The sequence below is a fragment of the Perna viridis genome, chromosome 6 (assembly GCF_037379345.1).
Source record: "Perna viridis isolate PV_CMFRI_1.1 ecotype Kerala chromosome 6, ASM3737934v1, whole genome shotgun sequence".
NCBI lineage: Eukaryota > Metazoa > Mollusca > Bivalvia > Mytilida > Mytilidae > Perna > Perna viridis.
In genome coordinates, this window is record NC_142450.1 from 27723502 (window position 1) to 27745683 (window position 22182).

General features: G+C 32.8%; 1 protein-coding gene across 6 annotated transcripts in view; it reads left to right on the top strand.

Annotated features, from left to right (window-relative positions):
* Window positions 1-22182, top strand: part of LOC148614343 (protein mono-ADP-ribosyltransferase PARP4-like) — a 65648-nt gene that overhangs the window by 10598 nt on the left and 32868 nt on the right. For all 6 annotated transcript variants that reach the window (XM_088588438.1, XM_088588435.1, XM_088588439.1 and 3 more), the window contains exons 7-28: window positions 1149-1301; window positions 2369-2506; window positions 3438-3611; window positions 4949-5109; window positions 6004-6141; window positions 6493-6591; window positions 7685-7868; window positions 8414-8564; window positions 8917-9050; window positions 9680-9904; window positions 10838-10993; window positions 12077-12166; window positions 12904-13041; window positions 14167-14353; window positions 14922-14995; window positions 15786-15973; window positions 16892-16991; window positions 17592-17756; window positions 18149-18229; window positions 19128-19208; window positions 19934-20035; window positions 21877-22120. In XM_088588438.1, the coding sequence (XP_088444564.1) occupies window positions 1149-1301; window positions 2369-2506; window positions 3438-3611; window positions 4949-5109; window positions 6004-6141; window positions 6493-6591; window positions 7685-7868; window positions 8414-8564; window positions 8917-9050; window positions 9680-9904; window positions 10838-10993; window positions 12077-12166; window positions 12904-13041; window positions 14167-14353; window positions 14922-14995; window positions 15786-15973; window positions 16892-16991; window positions 17592-17756; window positions 18149-18229; window positions 19128-19208; window positions 19934-20035; window positions 21877-22120 (3163 nt within the window). The remainder of the gene's footprint in view (window positions 1-1148; window positions 1302-2368; window positions 2507-3437; window positions 3612-4948; window positions 5110-6003; window positions 6142-6492; window positions 6592-7684; window positions 7869-8413; window positions 8565-8916; window positions 9051-9679; window positions 9905-10837; window positions 10994-12076; window positions 12167-12903; window positions 13042-14166; window positions 14354-14921; window positions 14996-15785; window positions 15974-16891; window positions 16992-17591; window positions 17757-18148; window positions 18230-19127; window positions 19209-19933; window positions 20036-21876; window positions 22121-22182) is intronic.

The following is a 22182-nucleotide window of genomic DNA, read 5'->3' on the forward strand; positions in this document are numbered from 1 at the left end:
AATTACATTAATATTTAAATGGCCTTAATGCTTTCTAAATGTTCATGCAGGTTTATGAAATTTTGAGAAGTTTTAAGAGATAAGCAATTCAGAATTTCGGAAAACCTTTTGATGGTGTCTTTTGTTAAACAGAAGGAGCAAACCATTCTTTTAAAGTATATAAGACATTGAGGCAGTCACAGATCCAGGGGAGGGTTCTTTCTTCTTTATTGGAAAATTAGTCATTTTCATGTGTAATATTGACAAGAGATGGCAAATAATGTCTTTGCACCCCCTTTTTAGTTCACCTGGCCGAAGGCCATGTGAGCTGTTGCCATCACTTGGCGTCTGTCGTCGTCGTTAACAATTTTTCAAAACTTTTCTCCTCTGAAACTACTTGACCAATTGGAACCAAACTTGGTATGAATGTTCCTTGGGGTATCCTGCATAAAACTGACGTGGGGATTTATGATCTGTTGAAAAACATGGCCGCTGTTACATGTACTAAAAATAGAACATAAGGGTCAGACAATAGTTTTTCACATATATCTCCAAAACGGTTAGGGTTAGCTCATTCTGAAAGGGGTAAAAGTGTTCAGCATGATGAGGTCTGTCTGCGGGCAAATTTTCATTTAATCGATTAAGCCTTGTTGGAATTATTGCCCTTTTTCAAAGTTTTTTGCTATTTTTAATGTTATTTCTATCAAAAATATTCTCCTCTTACGCTATTTTACCAATTGAAACAAAACTCGGTATAAGTGTTTTTTGGGGTATCCTGCATAGAACTGACATGGGGTTTTTTGATCTGTTGAAAAACATGGCCACTGTTACTAAAAATAGAACACAGGGATCAGACAGTAGTTTTTCGCATGTATCTCCAAAATCATTAGGTTTAGCCAAATTCTTTCAATAGCTGAACTGATCCTTATGATAAGTCCTATCAAAGTTTTTTTGAGTCAAAATTGTTGGACAACTTCATGTTTAATTTATTGCCCTTGAAAGGCAAAATTCAACAAGGTGAGCGATTCAGGCTCCTGGGAGCCTCTTGTTCCGAGGAACTCCAGCTTGCACCTCTCCTTTTCAAAGTGTCTGGATCTGCCCCTGTTGAAGGTATTGAAAACACTGTTCAAATAGATAATGTATATATATTTTTCATTTTTATTTTCTAGAGGGGAGAAGTTGAATGTCGTTATCTGTCCACATCAGATGATGCTCTACACATTTACTCGTACTTATACCAAGAACATACCAGATCTCCATATAACATGGAAGTAGTGTACCAGCCCATCTCCAGGAAAATTGGATCAAGTAAATTCCAGAAGGTAAAGGTTATTTGAATTTTTTCAGAATTCTTATCTGAATTAGAAATGGGGATAAAATACACAAATTTTTTTTTGTGGTCCTAAATTTTGCCATTTTGAGAAAGTCAACATAAACAGGAAAAGCTCCCCAGCTTTAAATCAAGTATTCCTATGTATTACCTGTGTCACCAATGGTAAAGACAAGTTTAGTAGCCATAGTCAGTTTCTACATATTGGGTACCTACTTTGTGTAATATGTTACTCAAACAGGTATTAAACCAATTTTTTGTCCAGTTAGCCCATTCAAAATGCTTGGTTGTGACTGATTGAATAAAAATCATCCAGAAAATTATGTCAGTGAAGTCGACAAGTTTTCTGGATGATTCTCAGCATATTTTATTGGAACGTTCCTACATGGCTTTGTAAACATTGTAAACTGGTTCCGTAGCCGATACCCTTATCGGATTCTGGTAATGACTGAATCATGAACCAGTCCAGACTGGTTTTAAAAAACAGAAATTGTTATCTTGGTGGGTTAGTTGTAAAATGGAACCAGTTGACATTTTTCTCTTGTGTCAACGACCTTTCTGAAAGAAAAGTTATAAGAAACGAACATTTAAAATGAAAATATTAGAGAAAAAGGACAAACTTCAAGTGAAGGAGATCGATTTTCTGTCTTGTTTCTCCAGGTTTCTTGATTTGACAATTATAAATTGTGTAAATATAAAAAAAAATCAGTAGTTTGCATTTTTTTTCAGATAAATGCAAAATACTGTAAACCATACTCAGGTCATGTCAAAAATGGGTTAAAAAACCTGAAATCTCTGGATTTTCTGTGGCTTTGCCCCCTGGGCCTTCACCAGGACTGTGCACTTGGACCCTGCTTAGGGCTTAAGACGGCGCACAAACCCCAAAAGTCACTTTCATTTCTGCTCTAAAAACTGTAAATCATAGTTTCTTTGTATTTTCAGTTTAATTTCTATTGTGAAATCAGAAATCTGTTAGTTTGATATTTTTCTATTTTTAGGATTCACAAGTTTTAATGAATAAAATAGTATGTAATATATACATTTTTTTGTTATTTTAAGATGGTAGAAGAGTATGGACTAGATAACAGACCTTTGTCAGACAGTGTGATAGAACTAATAGAACACATTTGGAGAGAGGCCATTGGTGAAATAGAGGATGTCATTGCTAGTCCGTTACAGAGTATCAAACTAGACCAGGTTTGTGATATGTATTTGATTCTTGCAAATGAAGGTTTTGGGTGAGTAAAGGGTATTTAGTGATCTTCATGTCCATTTGACTTCTCTAAGTTTTGATTTATGGATGATATTTAAGGAACCAGTAACACTGTGTTATTGTCTGTTACTTACAGTTAAGTTTGATTATGAGTTCAAACATTCATGTATGTTACTGGTAATACATTGTATGTAAATGATAAAAGCTATGTAAATGTATTAATTTTTGCGGATTCTATCAAGTAAATATATTGGCAGGTATCAATTTTCGCGCTTTCACAAAATGATTAAAGTTATAAAGTGTTAATAAGTGATATCGTTGGTACTATTTTTCACGTTTTTATGTCCACAGCGAAAATATGAATATGTTTACAGTTTGTTTCATTCTGGTACACTGCATATCTTGGCAGTCTCTCATAATTCTTCCAAGAATGGCACATTTATTTTAAATATTGTATTGTGTGTCATTGAAATATTGTATTGTGTTTATACTGGAACTGCATGTAACAAGCTTTCTGAGTGGTTGCTTCTCTTTGAGCAAACCAGGTTATTTTGTAATGACCTGGCTAAGTACTATGGTGTCATTAGCATCAATTTGTCCCCACTCCCCAATTCAAATGATTTAGAACAAAATAGTGCCTCATTTATGATTCAATTGCGTATTTTGTATAACATTTTAAAAAAATAGAAACATTCCTTAACTATTTTAGTGGGATTTAAATAAGCTATTGAAACTGAATCTAAATCTGTATTTTTACTATTTAAATACAATTCTTATTGGTCAAGATAATCTTGAAAATTATATATGATGTAACAAACATTTACCATTGACACGTGCAATAAAAAATGATGTAACAAAATATGCATGTGAAAAACATGATGCTTGTGTTTAATTTGCAGTTTATTTAACTTTTAGATAGAGAAAGCTGAAGCCATTTTGTTGAAAATAAAAGATTGTATAAATCAAAAAGATAATGACACAAAGAGTGGACCATTGATTCAGGAGTTCTATGAAGCCTTACCCCACAAAGGAAATCCAGAAGTTACAGCATTGAGGTCATGGTTGTCAAGGGAACAAGACATTTGTCAGGTAATGCTAAATAATTCTAATCTTGAGATTCTTCTTTCTTATAGCTGTTTTTGATTGGTCAAGAACGTCGTTGTCAGAAAGTCCATACATACATGAACTTCGCCAGATCGTTCATACATGTATGAACACCAGTCCACTTGAAACCAATATTGCGGCTGTATAGTTAAAAAAAGTGTGGCAATAAACTGAACGGCATAATATAGCCGGAAGAATAGTTTATTACATGCACATTGATTTTACTGGTCAAGTTTGTTTATCGAGAGTAATTTTCAGCTCAGGGAAAGAAACTTATAACTGAGTCTGACTGAACCCTTAAAAAACACCTTGTTGTAATTTTCCTTCTTCCTTGTTGTAATTCCTTAATAATTATATTCCTGTTGAATTGTTTACATCTCGTATTTTTCAATGCCAACTATCACTTCATCCATGCCGCCTTCACTGTCATTGTGCAGCCGATTATGTGTAAATATTCGTCTGCTCTCCTATACGTGTGCAAAGGAATGTATGTGTATTGAAGTGTAAACACTAACACAGTATATCGATATAAATGACTGAGGCTGTCAGAGGGTAACTTTGACTGTCGGATAGAATTATAAGGATTGAACAGTTATTTTTGATCATTCATGCATGTATGAACAGATCTCTCCACTTCCAAATATTACATGAAAGGCCTTCGGCAGTTCATTGAGTTTGGGAGCTCCGAGATCCGTTCATACTTGCATGAACGACCGAAAATAGCTGTTAAAAAAAAAACAAAAAAAAAAACACTTCCGTAAAAGAAAAAAAATCTGCTTCAGCTGAGCACAATTTAATGATACCCAGCAGTATCTCTAAATCAATCAGATATAGAATCATTCAACATGTTCATGCACTATTGATAGGGTTATAAATATTATATATCAGAAAACATATTGCAAGCTTTTCACAGAAAGAAAGATAAAAAATATTTTAAATATTATTACATGCTGATTAAAAAACAGAAAACAAATCATTTTTGGACTAAAGAGCATAAAACAGCAGAGACTGTCAACCTCATTGTGGTTAGGCCATGAAATTATACAATCATACAGAATTATAAACATTAACAATTTACATGTGTCACAATAGTTCAGACATTATTTTTTTCTGCTTTTTAGCAGAATTCCACTATATCAAATCCGGATTTTGCCATTCCGATTCTGTTTTTACTGTATATTTCTTTCCAATTTTGCCAACTTCAGCTTTGTTTGTAGACCTCGTAAAATCATATCTGATAGTTGGTGGATATTATTGTGAGATTACTCCAACTGTTCTTTATTTCTTTTCATACTATTTTTCTCTATTATTTTGACTAACAGATGATTAAAGACTTAGTGTCTGTAAGTGAAGCCACGAACTGGTCAGTAAGGAGTAATACAGAGGCTAAGTACAAAGCATTACGATGTAGGGTTGAAGGCTTACAATCAACGGAGCAGGATTACAAAATGGTTAAGGAGCATCTTATCAACTCCATGAAACAGTAAGTTATGTGTGAAAAAGACAACATCCTATCAAACTGTGAGAAAAAAAAACAGCCAAATTAGTTGAAGGATTTTCTGTGAGTACTAAAAATTTCTTATACCCAGTCTCCCTTCGACGGGCCTCTCTAATGATAAATATATCAGTTCAGTGAAGTGAACATATCAGCTAAATTTATTAAACATCAACTAAAGATTTGTGTGTACCATACTATTCCTTGTTACTTAATAGCTTCTGTGGTCAATTATATCTGATTTACATACATGCCAGTCCTACTGGTTAAAGTGGTGCACCACTGATTTTGAAGGGAATTTGCTGCCTAATGAATTCAAAAACTCTTTTAACACATTTTTCACATATATCTTTTATACATATATTTCAATAATCCAACTGTATTTATGTCCAGTAATTAGGACAATACTTATTGTCAAACATCTATTGTATCTAGGGGTTATTGTAATGGGAGAAAGGAACTATCCATTGAGATTTTCTTCCATTTATTCGTAACTATTCAGCAATTTTCTAAATAATCTCTCCTAAATAGCTGAGTATTCACGAATGCTTTTAGTTCTTTAAGCGATAAATACTACTGACATTGATTATTATTGACCAAATATCTGCTAAGTAACAGAGCTATAGATTTTGAAAAATATTGAGAATGGGTCATTATTGTAATGGTTTAAGTTTTTTAATGGACGAATGATTAATATCTTTTGTAAAAATTATTACATATAATTTAAAGTGAGACTTTTTGGGGTAGACTGAGCATGCCCCTCTCTCTTATCCCAATCTCATCAGTATGAATAGATAACAAATATTTTCAAGTATGCCTTTCTATAATTGTATTGCAGTTCATGTTAAACTACATGTAATATTGTTTTTTTTTTTTTTGCAGTGATGAACTCATCAAAATAGAAAATATATTCTCTGTTCATCGACAAGTAGAAGCAGATAACTTTAGAAGAGATTTGTACCCATCCAAACTTCTCTTCCATGCATCTAAAGTTCAGAATTTTGTTGGCATACTGTCAAGGTAAACTGTTGTAATAGTAAGATTATTCAAAACAAGTGAGGAATACAAAAGAAAACAAGATCACAGATTACTTCCAGTCTAATTCTCACAATTTTAGGTCTTATTAAGATATTGTCTGTGGTGGAGAAAAATAGACGTAAAATCCAAGACAATCCTGATTTAATTTCGAAATCAACATATCATTAGTTGTTAAAAAGTCCACTGTCAAAAGAAGATAATAGTTCTTAAATTTCATGTATATAATTTTCCAATGATATATTTTCATTGAGTGACAAAAGAAATCATAATGCCGAAGTTTTATCAATAAAGTTAAAATATACATGTTTGATGATGTTTCCCCTTATATTGCAGAGGCCTGTTACTACCTAAAGTAGTAGTTGATGATCATGGAGGAACTAGAACAGATGCAGGAATGCTGGGTAATGGAATCTACTTTGCTAGTTCAGCAAGGTAAGTCAACATATCCTTCTGCTTAGGAGATTGAACTCCCATTTGAAAATATAAATTGTGAAAAAAATAAATTCTGGTGAATGGCATATGCTGAATGACCTTGTTAATGTTTGACATTACACAAGGCAACTATGTAAATTATCTTAATTCAGGCTCATTAATGAGTTTACGACTTGAGTATGATAAAGCAATAGACAGGTGATTGGTTATGATTTTCCCAAAGTGGCTTATTAGGTATAAGACCACACTTCATTTTCAAGTACATTTCATTATGCACATTTGAACATATTAAGAAAATTCCACCTGTACAAACTGTATAAAATTTCTCTGGCCCAAAGATTCCTACAGGTGGGATTTAATATTCGAAATTCTGTAATTTTTTTTAAATTCATTGTCATTTTTTATAGTAAATTTACATGACCCAGAGATGGGTAAACATGACAAAAAAAAACTGAGTCCCAAATTGTGACCTATTTTTCACTGGACCAAATTACAACTTGGTCAGAATTGAGTAATAAAAAAATCCCTTGTAATTTTGACATATTTTAACCAATTGGTTTCAAAACTTTAGTCAGTTTCCAGACGAATATAAAAAAATGAGAAAGGTGCCCAACATTGAAGGTGGAACTATATTTTCATATACATGGAAAAATTAAGGGGAATTAATAGTGGTCTTGTACCTTCTGGTTACAATGTGTGCCACTTATGATGTGGTTGATTAAATATACTGACAAGTTCTATGTCGCTTCCAAAATATAAGTCACAGTATTTTGACCTAACACAATGCATTAACAACTTACTTCAAGTAGTCCAGACACAGGAAAAGAGTGCAACTGAAAAAAAAAAAATCTTTAAAAAATCTCCAATATGAGTTGCAGGATTTATTACAAGCAGTAGTCAAAGTAGTTTTGTATTGAAAAAAAATATTGTCATATCATTGTTTTAGTAGCAGTTGCATTATATGACTGTACAAAAGTTCCCTTTCATATTATGAAATCGTTCTAGCATACTCATAGTTGTATTTATATGACTTGCATGTAAGTATCTTGATAAGCGATACCAGGAAAAAATGTCATGGTTTCTTTATTTCTAGCACCAGCATACAATACTCAGACCAAAGTAAACACAAGGGAACCAGGATGATGTTGGTCAGTAACATTGCCCTTGGTAACTGTAAAGATTATACAGAACACCATAAAGATCTTCAAGGGCCTCCAGAGGGGTTTGACAGTTGTCATGGTGTGGCATCAACAGATGAACAGCCATCAGAATTCAAGGTGAAATTATCTATTTAAAATTTGGTGCTTTGAAACTTTACAGATATTTTTAGAATATTTTTGCTTCAGAAGTTTCGTTTCATCCTTATAACCAGATGGTAATTCATAGTAAATCTTATTTAGTTCACTTCTTTTCCCTTTATACACCTGTGTTAAATTCCAATGTTGTCTTTGTTGTGAATTGTTGGAAGGATGTGGCCAATATTTGTGGTGGTCACTATCTGTATGGCCTTACATTTAGAATGTGAATCTAACTGTGAATGATAGCTAGGGCTTGAAGGCTGCGTTTATAGATTATTTTATAACTCCATGAGATTTGTTTTCACCTCATAAGTTAGCACAACTAAATCTGCACCTTCAGTCCAAGTAACAATGACCAATAATAAGATGGCATTGATAAAAACAGAATAACAGCAGTTAAAGTCGAGAAAGAAAATATCACAGTGTTCTGTTTAGTGAAATCACAGTGGATTTGACAAAACTTAATGGCAACAATAACAATGTAAAACAATAAAATTGATAATATGAATTGTTGTTCTTTACAGGATGATGAGTATGTAGTATACAACATCAATCAACAACAGACACAATACCTGGTAGAGTTCTCATTAAAGGGAGATACACATACATTGGTGGAGGTAGAGGTATTGTCGGAGGAGGAGGTTGAAGAGGATGACACTGATATGGAAGGGAAAAGTAAAGTCTTTATTTATTTAATGTTTCTTGGGTTTTATTTATATTTGTTTTGAAACTTTTCTTGACAAAAAATCCTTTAATAGACTGAAATGAAACTTTTGTCTTATTTGGAAATATACAACCACAAATTTACAATCATCTTTTACTTATAAAATTGAATATATACTATAATTTGTATGTAGTAAAGAGAATGAAAGAAATAGGTATGGCACAATATATCTTTTCAATGAAGACTGACATTGCTCCTTTTATTAGCATTCAATTTAAAGTAATCATAAACAGTTCATTGGCGGACTGCTTAACTTATCTATAAACATGTATTTATGGTAGATACATGTATTTTTCATTTCAGTTGATTTAAAAGATGTGTCTGGTGTAAAGAATCCTATGGACAAGATAGAACCAGGTCTTGTATCGACATCTGGGGAATCATGTGTTCTAGAATCAGTTCATATAAGGGCTCAGCTCATGGATTTAGCTTCACAGGTTTGTTAGATACTTGGCTTATCATACATGTACTTTGTGAAGTTCTTGACAGACCTTGAACTCTTAAGTTGACCCATGTCAATTATACTGGTTTCTGCATTGTGTTATGGATAGGAAATCTGCATAGCATCAACATTGTTGTGTACATATATAATGACTCTTGTTTCTGCAATCTATTTCACATCAACCTTAACTGGTGCACAATCATGTAGATTTTCAGTTTGCCTGATCACAGAATCTTTATGGTAAAACTTGATGTATGCGTAAATGACAATTTGAAGTAACTTTTAAAGGAATTATATTTTTCATATATTAGTCCTTTGATATTAATGTCTTACGAACAAAATATGTATGTTCTACCAGTGGTTAGCATATCTTCCTGTTTTAATGGCCTTGACCTTCATTGCACTGCACTGTGGGTGTCTTGCAAGAAGCAGAAACTGTTCACCCTGGATCACATGAGTTCACCATCCTACCGAAGTTATTTTGCTGGGTCTATGCTGTTTGGATTTCTTGTGTATTTTTTTAGTTAATGTTTTGCTCGATGTTCTTTTGCTGCTACTTTGACCCTTAATTACCCTCATTTGAACGGATAGTATTTTTACTTTTTCTTTCATTGTATTTATCAGGTTGTTGTTCTACAAGAATACCATAACTTTAGTAGTTCTACCATAGAGGCCAAGTATGTGTTCCCATTAGATGACATGGCTGCTGTTTGTGGCTTTGAAGCTTTTATCAATGGTAAACATATTGTTGGTGAAGTCAAGGAGAAGGAGACAGCACATAAAGAGTATAAAAAGGCCATCAGTGAAGGACATGGGGCATATCTTATGGATCAAGATGAAGAGACTCCTGTAAGTGTGTGATACACATGTATTATAATCATCATTCCCCCATTGTTTTGAAACTGTCCTTTTTTGTCAGGCTACTGCCATGACTTAAAAGATTTATAATCTTCAATCCAACATGCCATTAATTGAACCAAGATGTGACAGATAAATATAGAATATTATATATATAGTTAATTTTGATGTTTACAGTGAAAGTGAGTTCAGATATTCCACATGATATTGTCAGTAACCAAATCATAAGTAACTAATATTTTGTTTATCGATAAACCAACCGTTGCATTTTTAATCATTTTAATGTAAATTTTGATTTTGGACTACTTTTGTCACACAAGAAATCATGTAGTGGGACAACAAACTGTTGTTGCATGACATCAATCACTCCCAATGTTTTGATGAATAAATATAACCCAACTCCATGTTTTAAGTGATTTTGGTTGCTTTGTTGTATTAACTTCCTGCACACATGAGGGTATGCCTCTTGTAGAGAAATAATTGTAAACAAGATCAAAGGAAAAAAGTACAGGTTACCAATAAACAAGTTACAGTCATTTTTGACTGTCTCTCCCTTGTTGGTCAGTGCCACAGTTTTGTTTTTACTTAAATGAGATTTATTTGAAATAAGAGTTTTGACATAGATATAATACTGTTGAAATTATTTAACCATGGAAAACTATTATGTAGAGAGACATGGAAATAGGTAATGTGTCTAAAAGACAACAATTAGCACTATGAGACAGTGACAATAACAGCCAAATTTTGATCAACCTGCAATTAAATTTTAAGACTGTTGAAAAGAAGGCTACTCACTGAAAACTGAATAGGCTGAAATTTTATCAGTTCACTGAGAGACTTTTAAATTGGTACAGCACAGTTATGATTAGAATAGTCAACAATGTGTTCTGACTAATATATGGCTGATGTACATCTACTTTACAGGATGTATTCACTGTGAGTGTAGGTAACCTGCCCCCTGGGTGTATAGTACTGATCAAGATAACTTATGTGGCAGAGTTACAAGTTGAGGGTGAGCTCATCAATTTCTCAATTCCAGGTTCTGTGGCACCATGGAAACGAGAGGCTACAAATACTGAGGTAAGATACTGTAGACACAAATGGGATCAGATGTTGTTTCCATGGTAATACACTTGGCCACAGAGCGTTCAATATATTTTACAGATTCCCTTGTTTTATTTGTCAATTTTTACGCATATTTCAATAATTAAATAGATTTAAACATCAATTAATTACTTTTATTTTACATTAATCTTTAACAAAATGCAATGTGTGGATTAGTATCTTAAATTTAAAGTAAATTTAATATGGTAATTAAGTGGGTTCATTCTGTTAAATTCTTAAATTTACATAAACATATCATCCATCATTTTACACTTCAAAATTTGGGTCGGTTTGGTTACCTGTCATCAGTTATCAATCTGTCAGCGATCAATCAGTCAGCGGCCATTGATGTACCTAATATGTACCTAAGGAGAGCTGTCACTGCCATGAAAATTTAAGAAAACTTGAGAAATTATTAAAGCATTAAATGGCAGGAATTTTTTTTTTGAAAACTCATTGCAATGTCCAGTCCTCTTTAACTGAAAATATGAATGATCATCAATTCACAACCAATGCAACCTGTCTTAGTGGTTGACTGCTTTCTGCAATATCCTGTCTAAAACAAGTAGGATTAAAATATTCATGTATAGTGCCTTCTATTTAAAACATCCTATCTTATATGACTATGGAAGGTCACTTCAGGCAGATTTGACTACCTGACTACCTGTCTTATACTACCATGGTTTTGCTCTCTTAGACCTCTTCAGACAAATTTGACTACCTGATTACCTGTCATATATGACCATGGTTTGGTCATTTCAGATAGATTTGACTACCTGACTACCTGTCTTATATGACCATGGTTTTGCTCTCCCTTGGAAGCTCACTTCAGACAGATATGACTACCTGTCTTATATGACCATGTTTTTGCTCTCTCTTGGAAGATCACTTCAGACAGATATGACTACCTGACTACCTGTCTTATATGACCATGGTTTTGCTCTGCCTTGGAAGGTCACTTCAAACAGATTTGACTGAATTTTTTGTTTGAATAATGTTGAATGAATTGATTTACATGTACACTACAAACCATTTAAACATTGTTTGATATTTTCCCAGATAGTGGATGATTGCAGTATACAAGTCTCTATACAGATGCCTTTTGACATTAGATCAGTAGTTTGTCCAAGTCATAAAATCAAGAAAAAGGTATTTATACTCTCTCTAAGGTTACATCAATAATAGTTACATCAATGTGTTGTATGTATACTAAACTCCATTGAAACATCTGGAATATATACTATAATCCCATAATTGTTTTCACCAAAATAGTGATGCAATAAAATTGTGTGACATGTTTCTGTAATTGTGATTTTTGTTCAGATCCCTATACAATTTATAATTTACTTAAACTTACTGGTTCTAATTTCCATTTTCTTTTTCTAAAAAATGCATTCCTTTTGAATAAACAAATCGAGTGAAATATTTGAAAGCAAAGTATATTACATCATAATAAAGCTTGTGTTGGACCAATTAGGATTTATATGAACTTGTATATGTTCCTTCCGAAGTGTTTTATGTTTTATTTATCTCATATTACAGTAAATTCTTTTCTCCAGGTATATTTTGGAATTTTTTCTTTCTTAGTTGTTTCCAATGATTTAGTTGTTTTAAAAGTGGTCATTTCTTATTTCACAATTCACATGACTTTACTATGTTTATATCTATTTGTAAATAAGATGTTGAATTGAGAAATTCTTTGTCATTCTTAGAAAGAAGGATTTCTGTCTCTAGTTCCACAAATGTGAAGTAGAGTTGTTAATAAAGAACTTTTTATCACGCATTTTGACCTTCAAAATTTCACTGCATACAATATATAAATGTGTATTGTACACACTAAAATATGGTATGAGTAATGATAAAAAATATTTATATACTTTTTTTAGTCCACTGCTACGAGCTGTGTTGTTGAGATGGCTCCAGGACAAGCTATTAAAGATGGATTCCAGCTTCTGATAGGGTTAGCAGAAATACATGTCCCAAGAATGTGGGTTGAAGTGGACAATGAGGGGAAACAGACTGAAGTAGGTGTATACTGTATTACTGAAGTCTTTTTAAGTCTCTTAATGATTATTGTATATTGTTGCCTTCAGATATTCAATAACACCAAAGGATTTCAATAATTATACCCACTCATCAATATTATACCCCCTCATTAGAGTGGGGCTATACTGCAATCACCTTGCCCATCCGTCTTCTACACTTTTCATAACAGATTTCTTATCTTCTAATTGAGGTAATGCTAAGTAAATTGGTATTCTGCTTTTGCATGATGGCTTGTACCGTGTCTCCCTTTTTAGGTTCCTCACTTATCTAATTTGTGTTTACTGATTGACTTTGTAATTTTTTATTTTTGAAGTGGTGCACAATGGAAATATTTGAAGCAGATTTCTCAGCTTCTATTACAGTTTGTTTGTTTGTTGGGGTTTAACGTCTGAGCAGCAGTATTTCAGCTATATTTAGATGGACTTCTATTACAGGGAATGCTTAGATATTTGATTATTGATTTTGCATGATGACTTGTACTGTGTCTCCCCTTTCCAGATTTCTTGCTTATCTACTTCCTGTTTACTAATCAACTTAGGTTGTGTATTATGGAAATTTTCATAACAGATTTCTCAGCTTCTATTACAGGGAATTTTTAGGTATTTAGTGTATTGCTTTTACATGATGACTTGTACCATGTCTCCCTTCCCACTAAAATGGTTGAGTGGGTATGCATAGCACGGTGTAGCAAGTAACTTCTTGTATTTGGAAGACTGTCTTCATTAATGGAATCTCTGTATTGTTATTGCTTTATTGCCTTATTTCTACTGGGGTTTAAAGGTAAAAAAAGATGACTGCATTGCAATTGCTTATCAAGTGCTTAAATACAGTATTGGTGATAAACAAAAATCACTCTATCTGTCTCTCTGTCTGTCTGAATATCTCCTCATCCCCCTCACCCTCAATAGATTTTGATTAAACTTTGTAGAAAGATTAGGAATGAAATGTAGATGTGATTGATTGTTAAAAAAATTCTATTTTGTTAAAGAATATATGTTTGCATTTGCTTGTACTCTTAAATAAGTTAAACTTCACTGAAAGAATCTTTTGTTCGGTTCATGACCTTATCTTTTGAATGGTATGTTAGTTTTAAATTTTTTCAGGCAGCCATGTTGACATTTTATCCAGAGTTTGAAGCAGCAGAAGACAATGAAATGGAAGTTATACTTGTCCTTGATCTTTCAAATTCAATGAAGGGGAAAGCTTTAACAGAAGCCAAAAAAGTTTTGATGCTGACTTTAAAATATCTCCCAGACCACAGCTTATTTAATGTTGTAGTGTTTGGTACAAGTAAGTTTATACATGTATATTGTAAATTTAGAAATTAATGTTTAATGTACATGTGATTTGTCATTTGATTAAAAAATGTGGGTTCAGAAAAATCCCACATTAGTTATTTTAAAAACTCCATAATGTAAGTTTCAGTTCCATCACATTTTTTTGCTGAAATAAAAACATTGCAATAATTTCTGAATTGACAATCATATTTAGAAGAGGTATAAATGTTTATGGTTTGGCATTATTTTGTTGAATCATAGAGTTTTGAATACATGTATATGGATTTTAACACAGCTTTTTATGCTTAGTTTGTTGAAGACAGATTTGGTTGAAAGACTGGATCTGAGTTGAAGTGGCCATAAAGAGTGCCATAAATGTAGATTGATTTTAGAAAGTGTCTAAATACCTAACCTTGGTCCTTTCCAAAAGAAAAAAAAACTTTGATATGAGGTCATCCAACAAATAGTTATCGTAACAGTAACTACTTAATTTTTCATTGAGAAATTAAAAAAAACTAATAGAATATGTCATACATGATATCTGAGTACTAACCAACATTATTATTTGTTATGATATTCAGATTATAGAGAACTCTTCCCGACAAGTCAAGCCAAGTCAAAGTCAAGCCTAAAGACAGCAGAAAATTTTATGGAGGTAATGTGAAATAATAGTGGGTATAATCTTTTAAAGTCAGAAATAAAATTTCTTTAGATCAGGCTGAATTAATATTTGAAAATACATACATGTATGAAGGGCCTATCCAATATCAATGAAAAGTGGGGAAAAACACTTCTCAATTTTTGAATTAAAAAAAATGGTAAAGAAACTTACTTTAATATATCTTTGGTTGTCATTAAAAATTGATTGCCTGGGAACCCAAAATTTGACTTTAAATGGCTAAACAAATGCATTTTGAAGGTTTTGGTCAAAGGAATTGTTTTAAATTGCTATGCATTTTATATGCATGTATCAAGTTTGCTTCAGTCCTTCATTCTTTTGATTTTTTACTGTTGTACTTTTCCGACGCTGTTGGTTTTTGTTACCCTATTTACACTGACCTTAAAGATGCTTTTCTATGGAAACACAAGTCACCTGATTGTAATTCTGTTTCCCAAATACTGATAACTTGATGGGATTTGAAAAAAGTGTATTGAAAATTGGAATTGCATGCCATGTGTTATTTCCTGAATGAAATGGAGAAAATTATAAGTAAAAATAACAAAATTTTACAGTGTCAGCTATCTTTTTTTTCAAAGATATTACTTGTGTTCTGTTCAAATGACACTAACAGATGAATGCTTTAGTGACCAGAAAAAAAAACACTTATTAGTCTGATTTGAAGGTAATTGTTACTAAAAATAGATTTTTGCAATGTACATATGTAGTGCTCTGCCCTTCTTTAGTGATGATAAATTATTTTGTTTTCACCTACTGGTTTACATAGGATATCCAAGCCAACATGGGTAATACTGAAGTATACAGACCTCTGTGTAGCCTCTTCCTCCTCAAACTAGATAGTTCACTGAGAAATGTGTTCCTGGTATCAGATGGCCACATAAACAATGAGGAGACAACTCTGAAATTTGTCCATGAAAATTGTCAACATACCAGAATATTTACATTTGGTGTCAGGTAATAAGAAGGCAAATTAATATTAATTTCTAATTAAGGTTTTGATTTTAAACCCTCTAGATCAAGTATGACTGTATCTATCATACTTCTGCAAACAATTTTTTGTGGTATAAGGAATAACCCAGTCTGTCTGTCTCTCTGTACACATATCTAGTAAGCACAAGTTCTCCTAAACTGTTCTGTTGATTTTTATGAACTTGTTTAGAAGGTTAGACATTGTGTGTAGATGTGAATAGAGGCCTTTGTAAAGGGAGATAGTACAATTTAACAATTTTACATGTTCACTTCTGATATGCCCCGTGGAGGTCTGGGTGTCAAAAGAATAGGCCTGCAGTAGCGCTAAGCTTGTTGCAAAAGGTGACTAAATAGTTCTCAGAACCCTGGCCGGGGGCATGGGCACTCTGCCCACAGAGCAACTGGATTGTGTGCCCCAGATGGTGGAATGGGGTAACCCTGGCATGTTACATGCTGTGGTCGTCAGGCCATAATGCGGAAAACCTGACCGCAAAAAAATTCTACCTACCTACCCTAATTTTGAAAAGGGTGTTACCGGAAACACATATTTTTTTTTAGGCCTTATCTGAGAAAATTTGAGTACCAGTATCTGTAATCACAAGGTTTTATTGATCAAGGAGTGCTAAGGAAAACATATCATTAAATTTGTTGTTAAGATTCTTTAAATTTCACATGCTAGTTATGTGTTGTTTTCCTATTAAAACAAACCATTTTAAAAAAAACCTTAAAAAAAACCAATTTCAATGATGGTTTAATGCAAATCAGATAAAATGCAATTAAAACATAAAGGAAATCATTAAAAAAAAAGAAAAGTATAATATAAGGTGATAAAAGGATTTTAGCTAATGTTTTTGTGAAACAATTTCGCGGTTTTCAAATGTTTCTTAATTGCTCTGATTGCAGTTCTACACCCAACAAACATGTTCTGAAGGCTGTATCTAGACTTGGAGCAGGATCTTATGAATATTTTGATTCTCATGCAAAATCTAAATGGGAAGGCAAGGTAAGTAAATGCATTGAAATTTCACTATTGGTTTATAAAACATGTAATTATTGTTGCTAGACTATTACTGGATTATACTCACTTGCAAAATGACGGGTGTTGCTGGGGGAGCAGATCATGCTTACCCTTACAGAGCACCTGTTGTCTTTCATTTTTTTTATTGGAGTTCATATTGCAAGTGCTTTGGTTTTTTGTGTGAAATCTTCTTTTCCTTATCTTCAGTTTTTATTTGTAATCTATTTTATTCGCTTCATTGTGTATGTAAATCATCTTTGTTTCCTGTTTTCATGTTCAGGCCGTGTTATTAGATTTTGATCTTTTTGAATTCAGTATATTTTTGCTGATATTAAGATCTGATTTGTTATCAAAATGTTATTGTTTGACATCTGTTGTTTTACATTTGTGATCATATCAAGCTGCAGCCTGTAAAGCATTTTATTGTTATGAATCACAGCTATTCATGTAGACAGACTCTTGACCACTGGATGTGAGCTGATGCTAATAGACATTATGCATGATTCTGTTAATATTCAGAGTAATGTCTTCCTAGTTTGATTGTATAAAATGTCTGTTTTGCACATATGATGACATATTTTACAGGTGAAATCCCAAATCCAAAAGGCATCCCAGCCAGTTCTGACCTCTGTTTCTGTTGCTTGGCAACAGTATAGTGACCCTCCACCAATACAGGCACCTCAACAGATAACAGCTTTGTTTAATGGCTCCCGACTAGTGGTGTATGGATTTATCAATAATTGTAAAATGGTAAGAATATTGACATTTGTGATGCGTGTTGTATAATTAATTACTATATTTTACATATTTTAATGTGAATTTAGTATTCTGTTTAAAGTTTTGTTGTCATGCCAATTATTAGTGCCTCATGAACTGCTCAAGATAAAATTATTTTGGAAGATTTGGCATTATCTATAAATGAAGAAATATATTAAATGTCTCCAATGGGCAATTATCCAACTTAAAAGTTTCACATGTTAAAATGGTATCACCCTGTTGTCATCATTGTCATTGGTCATAAATCTGTCATCATCAGTCATTTATTTACGAGCACTTGAGTAAAACTTATCAAATCTTTTTGAAATTTTATTTATTGTTGTTCCGAACTTTAAGTATTTTTTATCACTGGAACCCCTTTTCAGGCCACATTAAAAGCAGAGATTGGAGGACAGGAAATTTCTACAGTAGTTTCTACATCAGACCTGAGTGTTACTGAAGGAAAGGTAAAACTTTATTAAGGGAATAAACTGTTGGTCTATAGTCTTTGGCATAAAACCACTACTGGTGTTATTCTTTGAAAATAATTGAAAGCAATATGTCTTACATGTTCATCTTTTTCCAATTTTCTTTCCATAGTTTTGTTTATGAGTGAAAATTTAGCCAAATTGGTGAAAAAAGTTATTTTTATAAGACAACAAATAGTTGTGGTTGTATTATGTTATGTAATGATGTTGTAGTCGTTTACGTTGTCAGTGTTCTTAATTTTTTCATTTCCTCGTTATAACTTGAGTTGTAGCGAATCAAATGTCATGAAATTTTTATATATTGTTACCTACTGCTCAAGGAAGCTTGCAATATGAAATGGGGTCAATAAACCTTACTGTTCTTTAAAAAAAGGGACCAAAAGGGGTAAAATAGGTGTTCATAAAAGCCTAAATATTATGACAAATCTTTGCAAACTATTTGATAGTCAAAAGCATGCAAACTACTACTTGGAATGAGGATCTAACACTAGACCTCTTAGTTTATAGTTAATTGTTTCAGAACTGTATTCAGGCCATATTTTGTGATCTGATTCCACAATGCACATAATGTTTGAACCTTTGATATGGAAATGGTACCATTCAGAAGATGAGTTGAAATTTCCATAAAATCTTAGATGTTGGTGAATCTACTCTTTTCCAAACTTATTGGTGTATTTACAGCATGTATTTACAAATATTGTCTAGACATTTTGGCATCTAGTATTCATTTAGTATCTTTCTGCCTGTTTTCTTTTAATGATTTTGTTTTTATAAATTCTGACATGGTAGTGTAAAAAAGGCTTTATAAAACTTTTATGGTAATTTTATTTAAAAGTGTAATAAAAATCGCGTAAAATTTGTGTTTTTTTCTCAATAGAACCTTCATAGGCTGGCTGCAAAAGCAATCATAAGAGACTGGGAAGATGGAGTTCTCTCCCCTGACAGTGTTCAGCACCAGGTAATATATAGTAACAGTATATAAAGTAGGATTACAATGTGTCTAATCTTACATTATTTATTGACAAAAGTGTACAACTTGACTATAAATATGATGTAGGCACAGCCACCATCCCAGCATCACACCTATTTCTTGCATTAAGTCATTGAAAATATTAGGACAATACCTGAAAGGGATGAGATAAAACTGGTGAATGATTGTTCATTTAAAAAAAATCAGCATACTAGACACTGTAAATAATTCTTGTTGATATTTGCCTTTGTTTTTAAACTGCATATTTTAGTTTTAATTTCAATTTAAAGGCTACTTTTAATTTTAATATTCAGTATCCTGATCCCTTTCTGTGTGTCTGTCTGATTAGATTTTCCAATTGTGTGTTGTCTTACCATTAGTCATGCATGCGATGCTTGGTAATACCGAGAATTCATACAATTATCATAGTGATTAAGCTTTATTTATCATTTGTAACAATGTTGATAATTGTATGATATTTGTGATATGTTCATTGATCCATCCATTCCTCTTTTTGTCATGGCAACTCCTCAGAAATTCTGAACAAAATTTCACTAACTTGGTTTATAGTATTAAAGGGGTCTAATTTAGTTGAGTGTATTGCCAAGAAATTTTGTTCCCTCATATTTGTGAGAGTAGTGCTCCTTTCTAAGGACTGCTTTTATTTAGATGGATTTTTAAAAATGCTTCATGCTCATCTTTTTGCATTTAAGCTGAAGAAAATGGACATGAAAAATTACATTATTGAGCTGAGCAAGAAATATTCCATCGTAACTCAGCTGACCAGTTTTATTGCTGTGGAGAAAAGAGACAAGGTGTGATATTATATTACTTAATATAATAATGTATTAATAATGATAATTAGTAATATTGTAGATTTAAAAACTTTGAAATTAAGGCAAAAAATCTTACTACTAATGCCACTTACGCATCTGATTAGCTGAATAACATCTGTGGTTGCAAAAGTACGAGAGAGGTTGTGGTATTTATTAGGTATTTAAAATCACTTGAAACTAATGGTATTTTAGTTATAACAATTTCAGTTAGAGTGATGCCAATTTCAATTCAAAACTAGCTTTCCTTCTAAGTGATTTAAATGGCTCTCTAAGTAGAAATCTTCCCTAAATTATACTAATGTGTTCTACTTTATTACTACAGAATATCTGTGTGATTTCTGGACATTGTCTTTCAAGATTGATAGCCATCAATTACATGGGCAATCATCATAATTGACAGCTATTTAGATTTGAAAGACAGTGGCCAAAAGATCTGATCAAAATATGTGATAAAAGTACCCATAATTGTTGGTGTGAATTTTGTGGTTTGTGTATATTTGAGAGGAGTATCTATGCTTTTCTCTTGTGGTTTAACTTTATTTGAAGTCACTGATGGTTTGGAGTCAATTTGCTGATCTAGTCTTCATGGTTAATTTTTTCATGCAGAAGCCATTCAGACTTCCAAAGTAACAAAACTCGGAAGTCCAAATGACTTTTCAGCAATCTGGAAAAAATTTCCGAAATCATCTGAATCTGTGTCTAGTATTAAGAATATCCTGTTATAATGAAAGTACATAACAACAAATGCATGCTCACTCCATTCAGGCTTTTCTTAGATATGTCTAAGAACCCCAAATTAAACAGAACACTACAACAAGTCTGTTGGGCTTCCTAAGAACTTAATTTTAGGGGCCTGAGGCAGATTTTAAGGGCCTTGGCCACCAGGCCCCTGGCTAAATTAGAAGACTGCTGATCGCAAAAAATTGAAATATATTTGCAAGGAAAAAACAAATAAGTTACTGATAAAATGCATGTAATGAAGTGGATACTCAATTGGTTATCACTTGTGCCGAAAACCCTTGGAGAATTGATATGTCCTAAGAATAAGATCTGCAAGTTCATAAATATTTTTGTTTTTTGGGTCATCATATTTTGGTTATTTTCAATCATTTATCCTCTCTTACATGTACCAGACTGATCTACTGTTTCATTTGTGAAAAAAAAATTGTTCATTTCAAAAGAAATAATATGGTGTGTTTGCATGCATGAAAACCACAAAACAATTTTTGTTCATTTTATCTACTGTGAAAGTACTATTTTTCATGGGGTACCACTTTGCGAGGGTAGGCCAAACCATGAAATTTGGTTCCCAATGAATAATGAATAGGAGATTCCCATTTATGTGTATACTGTAAACTTCAGAACCACAAATTCAAGAATCCACAAACTTTGTGTTTCTTCCCCGATCCATGAAAATTGGTATCCATGAATTAAATTACTTTCACAGTATATATCTTAGAAAATGGTGCTAGTTTTGCTGAGTCTTGCTTCTTGTCTTTTATTTCTGGAAACTAAAATTAGAGAACTTACTCTATCATTAGGAACAATCCAATAATCCATGGTAGGGTTTGACACTAACAGTTGTCCGGGTAGTCCTATGCCTACCTAATTTTAGAGAGACTACTTTGAAGTTTTACTTTGTAGTCTTTTGGGCTACTAAAATTTATTCTTAAAATTTTATTAGTCCTGTGGACAGGGCCACAAAATTATTTTGAGGACTGCCTAATAAGTCTATCAAATTGTCCTGTGGGCTACCTAGTTAGAGAAGATAGTATCAAACCCTACATGATGGGTTATAGTGTACATACTTTATTTTCCAGGATGAAGAAATTTCCATGTTCAGCCCTTCAATAATGGAGCTTGTTAACAAAGAGAAAGTTGATATACTGACTTACATGGGATGGGAGGGAGACCAGAAGGTGGAAGATGATGATTATTGTGTACCCTTTAATACTATAGAGGGAGGGGGAGGTGGATGGACAGAAGATGTTGTCTGCGAATATTGTTATGACCTGTCAGACGACGATGACGGCTGGGAAGAGGATGAATTTGATTTGGATGAAGGTAAGAAGAAGAATGCACAGTCTTTAAACTGTAAATTTATTAATTCTTGCTGTTACTAAGTA